The following is a 20,672-nucleotide window of genomic DNA, read 5'->3' on the forward strand; positions in this document are numbered from 1 at the left end:
CAGTTTTAACAGCAATAAGAACACAACGCCAGCTAGTCCTAGCCCCAAAGAGAAGACAGTTGCTTTTCCCTCTATACTTACCTTGTCATTTGCACCTCAACAAAAAGCTAATTATAAAAATATTTCCAACAGCTCTGTTTTTTTTTGTTTTTTTGTTTTTTTTTTAAGGGCCCTGGTTTGGGGCCATGCCATCCAAATTCTCAACTATGAATATCACATGTCCCACTGAAGATGGAAGACAATCTTGGGCTCCACTGAAAGTTGGTATGTGGCATGTTTCCCCATCTGATATGTATTCAAGGAACCAAAAGTGAAATGTGACATAGCATTTTATTTGAAAAGTGAACAGTTTCCTGGTTGTTGCATCAAAATACAGTCCACAGTTTGTACTGAAATGTGTTTATTCTATAGCAAGATAAAAGCATTTTTGTTTTAGTTAAGCAAAATACAAACAACTTAATTGCTGCTATCGTAACTCATAAAAAAGTATAAAACAGCATAAAAACACAATAAGCAACGTAGCAATGAATGGTTCATGTCACCAGTGTTTACGTTAAAGCCTCGTTTATGAAAACTTTACATCACATGATATGAAAACTTACAACTTTGAAAGAAAATATTTACATTGATTATTCAGATGTGATGCGCCTTTTAAATATTCTACCAGTATTACATCATAATAAAAACTCTTGCTTTTTTTAAATCTTAACTTTTGTAATAACCGTTTTCATTTAAGTTCATTTCCCTTTTAAAAATACAGTGTTTTTATTTTTCGAAACTTGTCACTCAAAACACAGAATATAATATTCACATTCTTTTCTTCTAATTAGAATGAATAAAATGGGCTAACAGTGGTCATAGATATTGTTACGACAGATACGGTGGTTCGATTTGGAGAAGCCATGGGTAAAAAGTGGAAATGAGTCAATAATTGAATCTAATCACTTGCTTTTTTTTTTTTTTTTTTCTGGAGAGATTGTGGGGGAAAAAAAAATAAGACCTTTGGCAAAAGTCTGTGATTTACATTATTTTTTTCATGACAAAAAAATGCCATCAACTATTCATGTCATACAAATGTTTGTATGAAACTGGATCTTCATATTTCAGGTAGTTACAACTGTGCTTTTTATGTTTAGGGTTTCGGAAGTTCAAACAGGCTCGAAGTGCGGTTTAGTCACTTCTGGAGAAATAAGGCCATTTTCTATGACTCAAGGGAGGCCAGTTTATAGTCATCAGTATGTCCCAGGATTCATGAAACAGTTTGATTCACATATTGTAGGTATAGCCTGAATAAATAAAAAAGGCATCACATAAAAGAGCACAGCTTTTCTTGTTTAAAAACAAAGTGGTTTCGAGTCAGCTAGAAGATGATGTTCAGCTACTTGGTAGTTCTTATCGCCTATCTAATAGACACTCGAGAGGACCATGTGATCTGTCACACATGTCTGCGTAACCAGCGCCAACTCACATGTCTCAGCCCCAGAAGGCTGAGCCTCCACTCGCCTCCATACACACCAATCCGTCTGCCACGCGCGTCTTCAGAAAATACTGACCTGTGACAACACTTGAGTCTGTGTCTGAGACTGTATTTGCGACTGGTGCTGCTGAGACGCTGGCTGGGGGCTCCCGATGGCGGGGATGGGAGACGTCATCTGTGGGGTGACGGGGGAGTGCTGCCGAGGAGAAGGCTGAGACGGACGCTGCATGTGCTGCAGCTGCTGCAGCTGGAGCTGTTGCTGCAGCTGCTGCTGCAGCTGCTGCTGGCTGATTTGCTGCTGCAGCTGCTGCTGCTGCTGCTGCAGGTGCTGCTGCATGTGGTGCTGAAAATGCTGCTGCTGCAGCTGCTGCTGCATCTGCTGCTGCTGTATCTGGTGCTGCATCTGCTGCTGCTGCATCTGCTGCATCTGCTGCTGCTGCATCTGCTGCTGCTGGCTTTGCACGGAAGGGCTCACCTGGGTGGACGGTGGTGCGCCGACCAGGGTTGTGCCCATGGAGCTGATAAGTGGAGTCCCAATGTTCGATGGCATGTTGGCTGCAATGGTGACCGATGTGACAATTTGGTTCATGGGCAGTCTCATTGTTAAAGGCTTGGGAGCGATTGACCTAGGGAGCGACTGTTGCAGAGTCTGAGGTGATGCCGACACCGTGCCGTGTTGAGACAGAGGAGGGTTGAGAAGGAGGGAGGATGTCAGATTGGTGGACGCCAGGGTCTGCTGAACAGAACGAATGGTCTGGGCTTCTGCTGATTCAGCAGCAGCCTGAATTAGGGAGAGAAGAGCCCAGAATATTAAAATATACATGGATTTAAAATACTTAAGTATTTTTAAGTATCGTAAATTGCTTATGAAAATGGCCCCCGCTGTTCATGCTCCCCTGGACACAAGCCCTTGGTCATGTGACATCTTAGCTCTTCCCAGAGCAGAATCAAATTCCCCATCTCTGGAATCTGGGCTGGCCTTGTGCCATTGCTCTGGTCAATAGAACACGGTGAAAGTGAGGTCTCGAGAGGACTTGCACTCCACCTTCCCTCCTTTCTCTCTCTCAACTTACCACTGCCACATGTGTGATGACAGACACGTGGCCCAGGTACCCCACTCAAGAGCCAGCTCACTACCACATATGTGAATGAGTCCAGTTCCCTGCCCCCACCCCCCATCTCCAGACTGACAGATGAGCAGAACCATTGATCCTGCCCCATTGGGAAGAGATGTGGAGTACCAGCCAGCTCACGGACACTCTCTGAGATAAATCCTTATTTATTTATTTTAAGTCACTGGGCTTGGTAGCTGATTGTTACCCAGCACTACTGTAGCAAGATAACCAATACACACAGAAAAGCAATGATTTTTCATCATTTAAGTCTAAACTAACCTCGCCCCCAAGTATCAACAATAGAGAACAGACCGCCTGAGTTCAAATCTACCTCTGTGACTTAACTTTGTGACTTTGGGCACGTTCATTCACTCACGTGTTCCTCAGTTTCCTTATCTACAAAATAGGGTCTTTATGGTATTTACCTTGTGTAGAGTGTGTGAGAATTAAATGAACTTGTTTGTGTGAGGCATTCAGAACAGTGCCTGGCCCATGGGAAGCCTTAACAGATGCTAGCTCATTTTATTCATGAAGTCCTACTACCACAAAACTACTGCTACTAGAAAACTTCAAAGCCCTGTATTTGCGTGATTAGTTATAACTCTGATTAGTTATAATTCAAGCTCACTTGAATATAAGAAACACATAACTGAATTCCTTAGAGATAGTTTACTAAATATTTCCAAAGATCCCCAGAATTTATCAAAGCAGTCATACGTAAGTGGAGAATTCCAACACTCGTTTGACTGAATAACCTATTATAAGATAAACAACATGGAGAAAAACTACCTATTACATTTTGCACTAAAAACACACAATGACTTCCACAAGTATATATATTTACTAACGCAACAGTGATTGGAATGATTCCTCTTAAAGACGATTTTTTCTTTCTTTTCACAAAACTAGGCAGTTTAGGAGGGGCGTAATGGGAGCACATGGAGGCATCAAGCTGATATCCACTCTCTTGAAATTTTTATTTCTAGATTTTTAGTACTCAGATTTATAAAATCTACTATTAGAAAGAACCTGAGAAGTGACCTTACATGGAGAGTCACTCAATGTAGGAAAAGCCACAGCTGACAGCTTCTGTTTAAACACATGCTACTCCTGAAGATTAAGCTTCTGGTAATTTTTTTGGTGGCTGTGAAGATTAAAAATGATAGTAGAGTCACATCAGGAGAGACTGAATCCTCAGCTCTGAATAAGAGGTGTGAGTTATAGGCACGTATGATGCAACCCCACTTGTTATTTCTACCATGGAGACTGCAATCCTGCTCCCTGTAGCCTCACTCCTGGGACGAATCCTTCAATCGAAGGCACAGAGATGAAACTTAGGCGTCTCTCTTATGCTGGCCTTCATGTTTGAGGACCGACATCCCATGCTTCCCAAATGCTTACTTCCCTCATTCTTTCAATTATGGGAACGTGATTTAATTCTCAGTCTTCCTTATCATGGAGGCAACAGTTGGTCACCATTCCTCTTTCAACTGTGGGCTCTCAAAACAGAACCAGTTCTTCAGATGTGGGCTAATCAGCGCACTGCACAATTAGATGCAGCTTCCTGTGTGGTCGCCGTAGGAGCAGCTCTTTCAGACTTCCGGTTCAGGGTGAAATTATTCTAAACTTCTAGCTCCAGGGCTATTTTCGTTGCCTGCCAGACCTCTGAATAGAAATTTAGGATACCCTCAAACTGCACTGACTCAAAAGAAAATGCAATAAAGAAACAAACACAGATTTATTCTTTGAACATCCCATCCTGTTGATGTTTTGGAGTCACTGCATTCCATCCAGAAATATTTCTGAATCCTGTCTTTAGGCTCCAACGTATAACTTTCAAGCTTTCTCTTCTAAGTCGGTCATAGGCTTGCTGAGCCCAGGCATGGGGGCTGTTTCCTTACTGCCTTCTGAGTTACCGGCTCTGGGCTTAAATCCATGGAGGGTCAGTTATTCGTGTCTAATGCACAAAGATCACCTCCGCCTGCTTCTGGGTAAATGAATGAATCAATGATCCACTTAAGAAGTACAGGCACATCGTTCCTGTATTCGTTCACATCATTCTATTTAATTAGTTATCAACTACACCTCAATTCTTAATATCCGTAGTCTACACATTCAGTTGTTTTCTGCCAGTGACAAATCTGAAGCCAGAATCAGGAGAGTATCTTTCCGTGTCTGCCTTGCAGAATCTCAAAAAGAGGTTTTTCTATTGACCTGACGTTTTCTCTTTTTAACGAAGTGGAAAGTGTCCTACGAGCTGTCAAAACCAGGAGGACCTCTCTTGATCCGATTCTGAGCAGCTGCCCGTGGTAAATCTTAATGTAAAGAAGAAACAACTCAGGGGAAGAAGAGAGAAAGGGGTAAACCCATTTCAAACGGCTTTGCCAGGAACAGCGACCGAGCCTGGGGGCCCTTGGTGGTACTTCAGGCAACAGCAATGACAGTGGAACGGAATCTCTGCTTGCCAGAGGAAATACATCAAGAGAAAACCATTAGTTCAAACTACCCTCCCCAAAGCCTCTCTAAATCATTGGAAAGCTAAAGACAAAGTTAATTAAATGTTAAAATAATATAATGTAATGGCTCAGGCTCCTTTGGATCAAGGTAATAATAATCTACAGTGACATTTGCTTTGGGACGCTGGTGCATTTTATAATACATCAGGGTCCGCTGTATACTCTATGTATAATACATATACATGTCTTTTTTCTTCAGTATTGGAGCATAATTTTATTTTAAATAATCATGAAGTTTATTTATTTATATGATGTGGAACAGTTTGGTCAAAAATGCAACATCCCCTATTGCAATAATATAAACGTGGGAGAATTGATCGCAGGATGTCCAAAAATGCCTGACAAATATGCCCCCAGTTTACAAAGAGGAATGAACACACATCTCGGGCCCTGATGAAAAGAAAGAATAAGAGGCTATTTAAAATTTGCCCAGATAGCTTCAGCACACCATCTATAGAGATCAGTGAATCTTTTGGAAACCATTTTGATTTCGCAGCTTAAATGAACACATTTCTCATGCCATCATGCCAGTAATCTCAGATGGAAACAAATCAATGTATGAGTTGTTCAAGGTGCTTGTTTGGTCAACTCTAAAGGGCGTTGCATTTATGGGTTCAGTGCTCCGGGGCTGTTTTCAACATGGTGACTCTCAATGACACTCCTGCCCCTACCCGGGTTTACCTTAGAAACAAGGCTGGCCCTGTACGCAGCCAGGGCTTTTAGGTACTCCTTTTTGGCAGCTTCTGTTTTTCTTTTATACACCTATTAAAAGACCACAATCAGCACCACCGTTAGCATACAAATTCTGAGCCATAAAATAACTGTTGCACAATTTAGGTCACAACGTAACTCACATAAAATGCACGGCTCCGTGGCTTTGATTTTTAAATGAAACACATACACACACACACACCCCCCCCCCAAAACAAAACAACGAAACCCAGCCACCTCCACTGGAGCACAATTTTGATGTTTACTATTGCAAATGAGAGAAAGATTTCAGGTCCTAGCATAGATTTCTTGAGAGGCACAGCTGAGGGCCTCATGCTAACGCAGTAAACAAGGTAGCAAAAAGAATGAAATTTGCTGCAAATGGTTTCAATTATAGAAAGTAATGAGTTTTTCTCCATCAATGTCTTCTTTCCCTCACACACATTTCTAAACTGTAGCCAATCAGAGAATTAAACCATCACCACCAATTGGTAGTGTGTGAAGACAGAAAAGATGGAGGACTTTCGACCTTGGTTTTCTTTCAGAGAAGCAAAAAGTCAGAAATAGTAAAAGATGGGAGATTTCTGTTAGTGAGACCAAGGAATCACATAACTACTTCCCAGTATATTAAACATGATGGAGGCTTCTTTTTCTAACAGTGGTCTGATGGCTGGGTGTTAGACCAAGCACAGTTATTGCTCTCTCCAGAGTTTAAAAGTTAGATACAGCACTTAGTGTGCCCCTTCGGAGTCCGTCTCTGGGATAAAAAAATCAGTCTCTATATACGGCAACTCGCTCACTGCAATCAAACAAGCAAATTCTGTTGTTGCACCATCCCAACAAAAGCAGCTACTGCATTTCCCCGAAAATAAGACCTAGCCAGACAATCAGCTCTACTGCATCTTTTGGAGCAAAGATTAATATAAGACCCAGTCTTATTTTACTGTAATATAAGACTGGGTATAATATAATATAATATACCAAGTCTTATATTAATTTTTGCTCCAAAAGACACATTAGAGCTGATTATCCGGCTAGGTGTTATTTTTGGGGAAACACGGTAGTAAAAATGAGTTCTTGGTTTGTTAAACAAAAAAAAAAAAAAAAATCAAGGGTTTTCCTCTCTTCAATCGTGAAACAGTTATTCTGTTATTACTCAGATGGGCCTATTCTTCTGAGTATATGTCAAGTTAACTCCTATTAATGGTCATTGTTGTTTCATTCAAGGAGCAAGGGGAGGACTGACCCCCAAGGAAGCCATTTTTTCCTGCACTGTACGGAGTTACATGGGGAAGGAGAGGAGACCAGGCCCTAGCAAGTATCTCTCACTAGCATGGCTCATCTCTCAATACCTCTCACACTGCCAAGCTTTCAAATGAACGTGGAATAAAATTTCAAATGCCCGGTGACAATAATGAGACACGCAGAGGCGGCTTCAAAGTTTGGAAACCCACTAGGATAGCACAAGAGTTCAGAAAGATGATCAAAGAAAAGGCAAGCAGGATGGACCTAATCGCTTTGTAGTGCCTTTTTTGAACAAAAGGAGAAAAATTCCACACTACTTAAAATGAAAAGATGATCATCAAAACTTTATGCTTGCAGGATACTGCCTGGATTTCCTCCAACGCTCCTCTGAACGGGTTGTGAACCCTTAAGGGGACTGGAAATACATATAACCAGAGAGTGGTTTGAGTTTATGTATTTGTGCTTTCTAATTCCATAGCTTACAAAGGCTTTCGTGAGAGGTGGTCATGTTAAGTGACTGTATTCACTCAGAAAAGGTGTTAGGAACACTGATAACTTTTTAATATGTGGCCAAGATGGATCGTTGCCTTACCTGCTTTTGTTCTTCTCCAAGACTGTCCCACATAGATGCTACAATTTTTGAGACCTCTCCAAAGGTTGCATTGGGATTTTGACCTTTAATTGCAGCCTGTGTGTCTCTGAAAAATAGGGCATATGCTGACACTGGCTTCTGGGGCTCGTTGGGATCTTTCTTTTTCTTTTTCTTTGGAGTCTTGGGCTTCTTGCCAGAATCTGGAGCAGCTCTTTTCTCTCCAATGGCCTGCAAAGTACGAAGAAAAATTCACTGCCTGGAATGTATTTGCAGAGAATGCAGTAAGACTGACTCAAGTCCGCAATTGTTCTGCTAAGGTTTTGTGAAGCTTCATCAACAGATGAATCACCACCCAAAGTGGGGGAGGGGTGGATTTGCTTAGAGTTAACTGGACAGCAGAGATCAGCATTTAGAACATTGATTAATGAGACTCAGAAGTATCTTCAATACATTCACAACATATGCTCTAAGTAGCAATTATGAGTAATGGAAAGCAGAACACTGTACCAGCAATGCTGTGTGTGTGTGTGTGTGTGTGTGTGTGTATGTATATGTATATATATATATATATATATATATATATATGTTATGCTACACATGTACACATAAACAAAACATTTTACATCTTCAGAGGTTTTAGAAATAAACTTAAATAATATTCAGGAGGTTGATCACGTTCAGATATTTTAAATGAGGTCCCCTGCCACAGTCACATGCCCTATGTATGATTGGCCCAAATTGATTTTTTGAGGCTGATTTTTTATTTGACTAGAATATGACTTTGCTAATGGGTCTCCAGAAACTCAAATGGAAATTACTGACAACCCCTAAGCTTGAACAATAAGGATGCAAGCTTCATTTTCTAAAATAATAACTTTCTAAAGAACAGAACAAGAAATGTAAAAATGTAAACATTCCTTTAACTGGAGATAGAAAGGACTTTGATACCCTTCACAAAACTGAAAACCTGTAACGGAGCAATGGTTGATATTTAAACTCACCAAGGCTAAAAACAAGATACTTATCATATATGGTAAGTAAGCCTACCCAGAAGAATACTACCAGAGAGATGCTCACTCATATTCAGAATATGTGCTGGGTGAGATCAACACCACAGAACTGATAGGAGGACCGCTCTCCAACCATCTGTACAACTGAGCTCCAGACTCACGTGCTACCATCATGTGATTTCAATGATCACATAACATACTTATCAGAGAAGCAGGGGAGATGATTTATCAACCTTGTTTCACCCCCCTAGGTTATAATATGACTATATTGAAGATAATTTTGCAGCTAACTTCATCAAGAACCTTGTAGTGTTTGACAAAATCTGTTTTAAAAGCCAGCCTTGGGCAAGATCAACAGAGATAGATTCGAGTTACTAACAGATTGGCTTTTAATGGCTTTGAGTCTTAAATCCTAATTCAAATTTTCTAAGAGTATCATTACTTTCTGAATGAGGGTCATTTGGAACTTAATCCAATTACTAAAATTCCTAGGGAGGAAATGGGTAAGTAACTTGTCTTTGAGAGCTTGGAACCTGCAAGGTGTTGGGAAACCTCTAGTCTACTTCCAAGTGGACTTATTTTTTGTACGATTTGAGTGATAACAACGTCCATACTTTATACGAATAGTTTACATACTTCAGAGGGTGTTAAGCCATATGCCACCTCTCCTCCAAAACGCCACCTTTCCTAACTCACACAATTAATTTAATTTTATAGACCGCATAGTCTTTATTTCTAAATTCTCAGCAGAAGTGAGACTTGTTTCAAATTAATTAATGAATTTGAACTTGCAAGGGAGTCAGTTGCCTTTCAGTTAGAGCTTGAACTGGAGTGAAGCTTTTCTTTAATGGAAAAATATTAAGCCACAAGGGAGAACACACACACACACACACACACACACACTCACACACACACACACGGGTTTTTCTAATTGACTCAAACACCTATATTCTTTTCATGGAAGAAGAAAATTTGGTACTGTTTGTACCAGCAACAATAATCTGACCAATGACAACATGAAAGTAATTTCAGGGCAGCTTTTTTCCAAATGAGAGTTCAATTTCATTCTCTGTAAAAAAAAAACAACGAAAAAAAAAAAAAAAACATTCCAATGTTGACAACCTTTGGCATCTTTCTTGGATAAACCTGATTTGCCCTAATCAGGGCAAATTACCTTTTAAGAACAAACCAGAAATGAAGATGATCTCAGTTTAAACAAAAGCTTATAATTAATTCTCCTAAAGAAACTTTTGTGTAGTTGACTCAAAAGGGTTGGGAAAGGTGGAGAAATTGCTTTTCCCAAAAGAGACCTGATCAACGATAAATGGAACCTTCCTTTCTCAGCTAAGTTGCTTAAAAGGTAACAAATTGGATTCCTTGTCTTTACATAAAACCTACACCGTCGCTCAACATGGAGCAGGCTCAGGAATCGCAGACAAGGTTCTGTGTAGAAGTGCCAACTTTCAGATTGGCACAGAGGTAAGTATTCAGATCAGTGGGAATGTAATGGAAAGTGTCCCTCTGAATTGCGTAACGACCATCTATAACTTAGCTGCCTGCGCCTTATTCATACCCCTTGAGTTTCTTTAGTCATTATTTCTCACTTTACCTCATAGAACTCCTTGTCGGAGTGAGTGCAGATTGTTAGTGCCTTCGCCCCGGGGGTGCTACCATGGTGCCACAGCCCAAATTGTCCTTGAAATCCCTACAGCAGGGCTCTAACGGCCCTGGCTCCTCTCAATCTTCTCTAGCTCCGCTTCTTCCATTTGCTACTTAAAAATAAATGATGCTCAAGGTTCTGGACTTTACTTGCTCCTTGCACACTCTGAGAAATCCTGACTACTTCCCTGCCTTCATGTCTATGTGCGGATGTCCCAAGTCTATAGTTTCACCTCCAATGAATTGAGCTTAGACTGAAGAATAAGCACTTCAAATGCAACCCATACCATGCCAAACTCTTATCATCCTCCTGGGGAAACACAGCACTCCTCTCTTCCTGGGTTGCCCTCAGTTACTGATTTCCACACTGACTCTCAAACTAAAACCCAGTTTATCTTCTACTTCTGTCAAATTCCAGTGGATCACCAAACCTTAATGATTCTCCTTCAATGTCTCACTAACCTGGTACCTCCATTTCTTTGCCAAAGGGAAACACTTCATTAAAAAAAAAGTCTTCTAACTGGCTTCCTTTTCTCCAGTCTCTCCCTTTGTAATGCATCCTATATATAGCCAAGGTTCTCTTTCCAAAGAATAGATTTGCTTACGCCATCCCTCTATGCAAATAATCAGCTATCAACTACCAACAGGAGAAACCACATTTCAGCCATTTCTGTCTTCAACTCTTGTTCCTTTCCTTCCCCATATCAAACTATTCATGATATCCATAAATTGACGTGCACCTGTACCAGAATGGCGGACCATCTCTTCTGCTTCAGAAACTTTCATGTATCCTCTTAGACCTAATTCAAATATCACCTTCCCAATAAAGTCTTCCTCAGATCACTCTCCCAAGCAGAATCGATTACAACCTCAGCAGAGCAGATACATCAATTATACCACTAATCACATCTGCCTCTGGTTTTCAACATTGCTATTCACTCCCAGTGGGGAGCCCCATGGGTAGTAATTCTCTTATTAATCCTTGTGTCACCAGAACCAAGGAAAATGCCAAGCACAGAGTAGGGGTACAACACATAATTAACAAATAAGGAATGAGTAAATTATGTACCCAGAATAAAGAACTTTAGTGAACAGAACGCTTTTCTTGGCATTCAGAAAAATCATGCCTGCGACTAAGTTTTTATTTCAAACTACGTGCATTTAAATAATCTACATTTCCCAAGACAAAAGCGAAGGTATGAAACGATTAGAACTTACGAAGTGACAAAACATCATCCAAGGTGCAAGGCTGTCAAAGTGGCTGCAGTGCAGCCGAGTCACTGGATGAAACTCACCCACGTGGACATTAACTTTGAACCAGAGCAGTTCAGGAATCCTGGAAAGTCAAGCGCAAGCCTTCCCTTTCACAGATGAAGAAAACTAGGCATGTACATGAGTTAAAGGACTTGCTCAGTGCCTTACAACTCGTCGGAGAATTTCCAGTTGCATACACATTACACAGAGAATAAATCAGTAAAAAGAGGGAAGAAAACAACTAAACCACCATAAATTTAAATGCTACTCCAAATCCATGAAGAAAAAGGTAATGCCATAAATGAAGTTCAAAGACATGAGCACGGGGTGACCCCACCTTCTCGGGATGGTGAACTTACTCTGCTGGATTCATCAGCATCCTCTTCGTTGATGGAGCTAGAAGGGGAGGGGGTCGCCGATTTGCTTGCTGGAGGTGAAGGAGAAGTGTGGGGCAGGCTGGCACCTCCCAAATTCAGCCCCAGCTGGGCACTGAGCTGAGACTGGTTGATGGTGGTGAGCTGGGCAGGCGGCATGACCCCAGAGCGGGCAGCATCAGTCATGTGGACAATGGACCTCATGAGCAAGGAGGGGTCCTGCCGGTACTGCGACACTTGTGCGTGGCTCTGATCCTAAAAAGGCAACAGGGAGGGGGGGAAACGCTTTTAATTTTCCCAAATATCAATGGACTTATGAGGACGAGGGGGTGGGCGAAATGGGTGAAGGGGGTCAAAAGGTGCCAACTTGCAATTATAAAATAAACATGTCACGGGGATGCAATGTACAGCATGGTGGCTACAGTTAGTAATACCGTATTGTGTATTTGAAAGTAGCTAAGAGAGGAGATCTTCAAAGTCTTCATCACAGAAAAAGCAATTTTTTTTAAAACTATGTATGGGGACTGATGTTAACTAGATTTATTATGGTGATCATTTCACAATACATACAAATATCCAATCATTATGTTGTATACCTGAAGCTAATATAATGCCATATACCAAGTATACCGCAATTTTTAAGAAATCAATGAAATTCTAATGTGAGCAGCTCCTTAGATGGGTTTGATCTGTTGCAATTTTAATAGGTCTGACCTATCCCAGGATGACGGTCTTTATTAATTTATTAACCATAAGGACTCATGATCACAAGTTGAGAGGTCAAAAGCACAAGGCCAAATTATCCAGCCTAGTCGGTCTATTTCAGGATAGAACTGTCACTGACTTTATGTCAGTGAACGGTCATACGACTTTAAAATAATAAGCCTATTGGCAAAGGAAAGATAAACTTCCAACTCTTGCGTCTCACTGAGGAAACTGATGAGAAGGAAAGCGTTAAAGCAGAGGTCCAACCCTTTCAGGCTCCCCAGTAGGTCTGCCTTCCTCCTCACACAAACAGTTCTAGTTCCATTACCCGTTACCCAGCTCTTAGAGGAGGACCACCGGTTCTCTATTTTGTCCTTCCAGGAATGCATATGACCTCAGCAGAGAGGATGGGCAGGGCAAGCACTGAGCAAACATCTGTTTGCTTCAGGGCACCTTTTCTGCAAACCCCCGCTGTGGTTAACCATTCAGTCATTCCCATTCTGAATTACAATGTCAATGGCATCTGGAAGTCATTCAATGTCTGTAGGATTGGATATCCCTTTTTTCATCTTAAACCTGCTGTGTTTTCTTTTGTTCAACCCACCATGATTTAATGTACTAATGGATTTTTTAAAAATATGTATAAAGACGAGGTACAGATAATCAGAATTAGTTTCTCTGAAAGTTACTGCAGCCACTTCAAAAGTAGCCTTCTGTTTTTGGCAGTCATATAAAAGGCTTTAGATTTGTTGCTTCTTTTTTTCTAATTCCAAAAATAAAAAAATAAAAATGAAGACATGCTTTTCAAACGACTTACTTTAAGACTTGTCATTTAAAGTGAGTCTGTGATTTTATTGAAACCAAATTCTCTTGACTCACAGTGACCCAGAATCTAATTTTATACACAACCCTATGAATTCTTAACTGTTCCATATTTGAGTCTTTCTGATAAGTCTTCTTTTTGCTCTTTAAAGATACGAATTATAAATAACTAAATTGGAACATTTGGTTTCATAATAGTAAGTACATAAATGCCACTAAATAAGAAGCCATAGCTATTAAAAGGAAACTAGTTAAATAAATTACGATCTACCATCCTACAAAGTATTATGAAGCTTTTTCAAATAATGAATTAGATTTATGTGTATTGACCTAGAGCAGGGTTTCTCAATCTTGGGTCTATTAACATTTTGGACCAGACAAGTCTTTGTTGTGGGGGATGTTCTTTGCATTGTAGGTTGTTTATAGCAACCCTGGCCTCCACCTTCCTGATGCCAGTAGCAACCTCCCTCTCCCCACCAGTCATGACAATCAAAAATGTCTCCAGACAGTGCCCCCAAGGGGGCAAAATTGCTCTCGGTTGAAAACCACTGATTAGAGTCATATGCAAGACACAGTAAGCGAAAAAGCAAGTTGCAAAATAATTATAGAGTACAGCCTCTTTTTGTTTAAAAAGAAAAGTGTACATACAAACTCTTAACAATGGTTATATTATAAGGGGTAAGACTGGAGGAGGAAGGAGGGGAGCATCTTAACTTTTTCCATGTACAAAACCACAAAAAAATAAAATAAATAAACTAAAACACTTTAGTCAGGAAAAACTAAAAAGAAGATATACAAGTAGTTAAAACAGTCCATAGGTCCTAAGATTGAATACTAAATATATAAATTTTCCATTTCTTAATAATTTCTGAGTTTATCAATTTGCCTGTGGAAACCTGGAGAAATGTGTTACACATATCAGAACAATCCCACTCTTCTTTGTCTTTCTGACAACAATCTCTTCCACTGTTCTTAAAATATTACATTCTATTGTCAGGCGTCTCTCGCAGACTTGTATCACAAAAGTGGATTTTACATGATTATTTTTTATTAGCATTCTACTACACATCTAGCTATTGCTCTTAAAAAATGTGAGCTGTCCGTCCACTCTTCCACGTTTTTTTCAAGTTCCACCACCGTTGCTTGCTTACATCACTTCCATCCCCCAATTACTGGGAATTAAGCTATCTTATTCTTATATATATGATATGCCTTTCAGAATGGTTTCTAAAAGTCCTTTCAGATGTATTTAGATCTAAAGATTTAAAAATATCTGCAAGCAACTTCCAGAGTACATTTAAATGAAGTATTTTAATTCTGACTGCATAATGATAAATTAGTTAACTGACATGGCCGTAAAATATGATTTACACAGCTTTCTCATTAAGTTATTTTGTTCTTTTACTCTAAGGAAGATCCGCACGTATAAATACTGGGTTGACTCATCCCACACCGAGAGCATTTCAGATGGATCTCACGGTCAAACAAGAAGCCAAGAACTTAGCTTTCTTGGCTTCCCCAGCTCTTCCTGAATTTCACCTGCAATTGATGCCTGCATCATGGACTTGGTTGCTTGTGAGTTCCAGTTGACAAACAGCCAAGGTTTACTGTACTAAAAAGGAACATTTACTGTACGTTACTACCGTGTTTCCCCGAAAATAAGACCTAACTGGAAAATACACCCTAGCATGATTTTTCAGGATGACATCCCCTGAACATAAACCCTAGTGCGTCTTTTAGAGCAAAAATTAATATAAGACCCTGTCTTAGTTTTGGGGAAATATGTATGTGCCAAGATTTGTGCTAAGCTTAAGACACATTTTCTAAGTCAATTTTCTAAATAGCTTCCAGAATTAGATGTTATTATACCCATTCTTAGGTGAGAGTGATCCTCAGGGGCCAGAAAGCTAGTGATATCAGTGGGAAACCGGTGCAGTAGGGAGCCCTAGGGGCTCAGTGGCTGCGGCTCGTATTCACGGAGAGAGATGAAGGCGTCTCTGGGCTCTCCACTGCCACCACTTAATACAACTCCATTTTCACTTGTTTTATAAATTGAGATTCATCATTAACATTTCACTGGAGAGAGAGAGAGAGAGAGAGGGAGGGAGGGAGGGAGGGAGGGAGGGAGGGAGGGAGGGAGGGAGGGAGGAAAAGAAAGGAAGGAAGGAAGGAAGGAAGGAAGGAAGGAAGGAAGGAAGGAAGGAAGGAAGGAAGGAAGGAAGGAAGAAAGAAAGAAAGAAAGAAAGAAAGAAAGAAAGAAAGAAAGAAAGAAAGAAAGAAAGAAAGAAAGAAAGAAAGAAAGAAAGAAAGAAAGAGAAAAGAAAAGACAGAAAGAAAATAGGGGTCTTCTGCAGTGGGGACAGAGTGAAAACTACCCCTGAAAAATACTTGTGGTGGGGCCAAGGTCTTGCTAAAACTTAGAGTCATCCACATAGTTTTCAAATCCAAAAAAATGCTGGCCCTATCTTTCTTCTCTCCCACAGGACAATAGACCAAGGGACTCTAAAATATTTTCAAGTAACTGCTGAACTACATAATCGATGCATCAAAATGTGCTAGCATTTACCATAGTCTACAGTTATCTGAGAATAACTTCCTATGTGTAAGGATTACAGCATAAGAAGATTAATGGTGAAAAACGTCTCTTCCGAGATTCAAGTTCCTTTAGGGCCACCAATTATTAACAATAGCCTTGGGAAACTTGGCGATCCTTAAAGACTCTAGTCATTTTCTAGAAAAGAAAAAAAAAGTAACCCTTAAAAGATGCTTCCTTTGATCTTAGGATTCCCACTTGAAAAGAGAAAGATATCAGCTCAGTTTAAAGATATTTATTGAGCACCTATTATGTGCCAGGCCAGAGCAGCCAGTATACCAATGCTCATATCTTTGAAATTAGAAAATCACTTTGTCATTCTTTTAAACATTAAACATAATTTAGAATGGATTAATAAATTTGCTATGAGAAAGTGTAGGCAAGAATAATTCATACACCCTCCTTCAAAATACCTCAATTTTTCCTAGTAGTAATGACATGATAAGGAAATGTATAACCACAGATATACATTTCTTATTCATTCTTGGGATATAACCTAAGAAATGTAATGCCTTTTTATAAACCATTACCTCTCAGTTATTAAAGTCTTGAAACATTCATCAGTGATCACTGAAAAGCAAAGCAACTTATCTATATAGACGTTGTCACTATCATATCCAACAGTGAGTTGAACGCTGGTACTTTTTTGGGTAAAATTCCATTTTATATGTAGAGTTTATTTGTATCCCTTTCTACATTGTTCATTGTGTGGGAAAAACCCATTCTCTCTTCTTGGCTTCACTCTGTCCTCTAACTGATAAATATTAGGTAAGAGTTTCTCAACTCGACCGTATTGACAACTTGGTCTGGATAATTCTTTGTTGGGGTAGGGGCATCCTGGGTGCTGCAAATGCTTAGCAGCACCTCTGGCTTCTACCCTCTAGATGTCAGGAGCCTCCCCACCCCCACCGGATTGTGACAACCACATGGTCTCCAGGAGACACTGACAAGGGTCTCCTGGGGGGCAAAATGTCCCTCGTTTGAGAACTACTTTATTAGACAAATATAATAGAAATCATCTTGGGGGGGGGAGGATCTAAAGTCTGTGTCCTGTCTGCATAAATAGAAAACATGTGTATAAACAAAATTCAAATTGTGGTAAGTACTGTGAAGAAAATAAATAGGTTATACAGAAAAAAACAGTTTTGTGGGAGGGTGACTTTGATTGGGTCGGTAGCAAAGTTCTCTCAGAGATGACATTTGAGCTGATATCTAAAGAATGAGGAAGAGCCAACCACCCAACAAGGGGAAAGTATGTTCCAGGCAGAGGGAACAGCATGTGCAAAGTCTGGGGAGGGAGAGAGCTTGGCATGCTTGAGAAATGGAGAGGAGGCTAATACAGATGAGAGTGCATAGGCAAGGTGAGAAATGAAATGTAACGGGATTGCAGAGGTGGGAGTGGGCCAGATCATGCATAGGAGGGAAATCACTAGATGCTTTCCACTGAGCTGAGGTGTGAAGGGGAGTAGAAGCTAACAAAGCCAGAAAAGAGGAAATAGCAGCCCAGGCAGAGAAAAAGAACATGTGGAAAGGCCCGGGGCATGAGGACATCATGGACAGGGAAAGCAGATCCAGGATTACTGGGTCGGGAAGAGCAAGGCTGCCTATGACGCCAGAGAGGCAAGCAACCATCAGAAAGCGACACGTAGTAGTCCGTTCTCGGAAGTCTGGATTTCAGTCAGTGTAGAAGGATGCCTGCCATCGAGAGTTGAAAGGCTTGGTATAGATCTAGTGGGGTTATTCATTGCAATAAATATTAACTGATCATACCTCACAGCCAACCCACCTAAATCAATTGTGGACAATCTAATTTAACTAGAAATAAATACAAATACAAATATAATACAGCCTAACATCTCAACCTGTGTTTTAAAGAGTCCCCAAGGATTAGTTTTTACAATCAGGGAAGGGCACGGAATGGGAAGGATGGACTTCTAAAGGGAAGTGCCATGCCTTCTCTTTGCTAGCACGCACCCATCACCAAGGCGTAATAGCTTGTGGACATCTTGGTGGGAGGAGTGTTCAGCTTCTCTCTCTACCTGGTGAAAGAGCCTGTTTGCCTTTTTTTTAAAAAACAAAACAAAACAGGAAACCAAGGAATGGATATTTCTGGTAGTGGTCCTTCATTGCCTTTAATTGCTTTAAACTATTATTGAAGCTATTATTGAACATTAATCATTTGCGTGCACTGTGAAGATCCGCATCGCTTTATATTAATAAAGGAAACTTTAGATCACTAGAATAAATGAAAAACTGGGGTCACCCGTGATCAATGGAGGTCAAATAAATATCAAGGAAAAAAAAAAATACCATTAGTGCCATCTACAAGTGGAGCCCTGCCTGAGGTTCTGATTTAAAACGGACAAGAGAGAGAGAGGCGTGAAGGACTTCTTAGGCCCAAATTGAGACTTCCTCCTTGACTTACTCAAGATGGAAAAAGAACTGAAAGGTGAGAAATGCGCTTACTGCGTGAACCGCTGTAGTACATGACCAAGTCCACACTCTATATAAAGATACAGGGGGCCTTGGGGGTGGGAAGGAGAATGGATAGAGTTTGGTCTTACTTCCTAAGCCAAGAAAACTCAACCTCCTGTATATATTTTAAGTATGTGTCACTCATTCTTTCAGGCCGGCTCCTCCATGGCCTCCTCCCAAAGGGTGAACGAGCCCCCTCTCTCTGCCACCCCTGGCATTGATCTTTGAGCTGCCTACTTAGAAGTGCATAATTACACATCCTCTGTACCGTGGAGTGGTGGTGTTTCTTTTGCAAATACTAGCTAGAAGCTTTCAAATTGATTTTTTATTTTAAATATCACCCATTATCTTTCTCTCTTATCTAGTTTTCTCATTATAATAGCGCTTACTTCCATCTGGGCTGATTTTATCATAAAATTAAAAAAAATATCTAACATACAAATGGGTTTAATGTACCTTCCACCTACTTTTACAAATAAATATTCTCTATCACAATCCAATGTTAGGTTTTCATCATAGAAGATAATATCTAACTAGGGAACAAATAACCCAAACGTATTAAAGAGTGTGACGAAGTACATTTTCACCGTGCTGTTTTTTAATCAATACTTCTTGAGAAATGGAGTAATTAAACAATTATCAGTAATAAAAATTGCTTTATATTAATAAATACCAGAGAACTACAAATATGAAATTCAGGCCAATAATTTTATGCTCAATTACTAAGTTATGTTCAATAGCAATGTTAAGATTTTATTTCCAAATTAACAACAATCAATAGTTATGCCTAACCACTATATTCTAAACCCCAATAGACCTTGAAACACAAATGTTGTTACGCCAAATGCATACCAATGATAATTACAGACCTACATACCACAAACTTTAACTTCATCAAAATATCTGCACCGAAATAGATAATTTTTACTTAATAACTACTCTCAGGGGTATAATCAAACATACCTACATGTGAACGTTTTGTGAAAAACAGTTTTCCCAAAAGTTAATTAATAGTTTCTTAACAAAATAAAATTTTCAAGAGTTTATAATAAAACACTTAATGGTATTTTACTCATATACCCTGTTACTCCTTTGTTCTATCAAGAAGTCAGCTCCGTGCTTATTTTATTCAGTCCTAAATTAAAAATTTAAAGAGGACTTCCATTTTTACTGCTGTTTATGCTTTAAACTCCCACTCCTCCATTTTTATTTAGTAGTCAAAGTATGCTCTTAATAACAAATATTCTTTCACTGTCCTTTAATTTCTTCATATATTTAACAAATAAAATATTAATTGAAAGCCTAGTGTATTCCACCCCAGACACTGTTCCAGACCGGCTGATGACAGCAGCAAGGGAGACAGGCTAGAGGAGAGGACAAACCATTAAGCAAGCAAAGGAGACCATTTCAAAGGCTACCAAGTGCTGTGAACAAGAGGAAACGGGACAATGTTAAGCTAAAGCTCATCCCTCTGAAGACATGTGTGAGCCACCGTGCCAGCTCTATTTGGGAATTTAAGTGATGTAAAACGGCGTCTCTCCAGTCCTAGAACCACTGGCAAGTACTGGTAATACTAGTGTAGTAGGTAACTACTTACAGCACATACATGTTGAAAACAAGATCCAGGGGGGAAAAAATCACAGCATGATTTTCTAATAACACTTTTCTAATAACACTTTTCCTTGTATGCTATAAATAAATCAAGCTAGTAACCACGCGTCGGTCGCACTTCACAATAGCTAATCAGGTTTAGCAGAAGTTTGGAACACACACCCCTACTTTAACAGATGACCCTAAAGTTAACTCAACCTGAAAGACAACACTTATAGGATCAGGGTCAGTAGGTGTTTACAGGCCAAGAATAAAGAATAGTTCTTTTAAGTTATGTATGGTACAAGGCTATTTGCTCTACAAAGAAAGGCAGCTCGTAAAAATGTCCGTGGCTTGGACATTTGGGGCACACAGTTATCAAGGTATAGTAACAGCTAAATTCAAGTTGACTTTTGATGATAAGCATCTTTAAAGTAGTAATCAGACTGTGAATTTTGTAGTACATGGAAGAGGTGCTGGTAATCAAGAAATGACTTTATAAATAGGATAAGCAGTCTCTAATTATTAGGAACA

The 20,672-nt window shown here is 39.8% G+C and overlaps 1 protein-coding gene across 2 annotated transcripts in view; it reads right to left on the reverse strand.

Annotated features, from left to right (window-relative positions):
- Positions 1–318: 318 nt before the first annotated feature.
- The window catches only part of TOX3 (TOX high mobility group box family member 3), a 101,823-nt gene continuing 81,469 nt past the window's right edge, over positions 319–20,672 (reverse strand). Inside the window, exons 4-7 of one of the 2 annotated variants that reach the window (XM_033127153.1) lie at positions 11,939–12,208; positions 7,657–7,884; positions 5,790–5,870; positions 319–2,258 (exon numbers count right to left, since the gene is read on the reverse strand). In XM_033127153.1, the coding sequence (XP_032983044.1) occupies positions 1,539–2,258; positions 5,790–5,870; positions 7,657–7,884; positions 11,939–12,208 (1,299 nt within the window). In that variant the 3' untranslated portion in view covers positions 319–1,538. The remainder of the gene's footprint in view (positions 2,259–5,789; positions 5,871–7,656; positions 7,885–11,938; positions 12,209–20,672) is intronic. The other variant, XM_033127154.1, reaches the window with a different exon arrangement.

The sequence above is a fragment of the Rhinolophus ferrumequinum genome, chromosome 15 (assembly GCF_004115265.2).
Source record: "Rhinolophus ferrumequinum isolate MPI-CBG mRhiFer1 chromosome 15, mRhiFer1_v1.p, whole genome shotgun sequence".
NCBI classification, from domain to species: Eukaryota; Metazoa; Chordata; class Mammalia; order Chiroptera; family Rhinolophidae; genus Rhinolophus; species Rhinolophus ferrumequinum.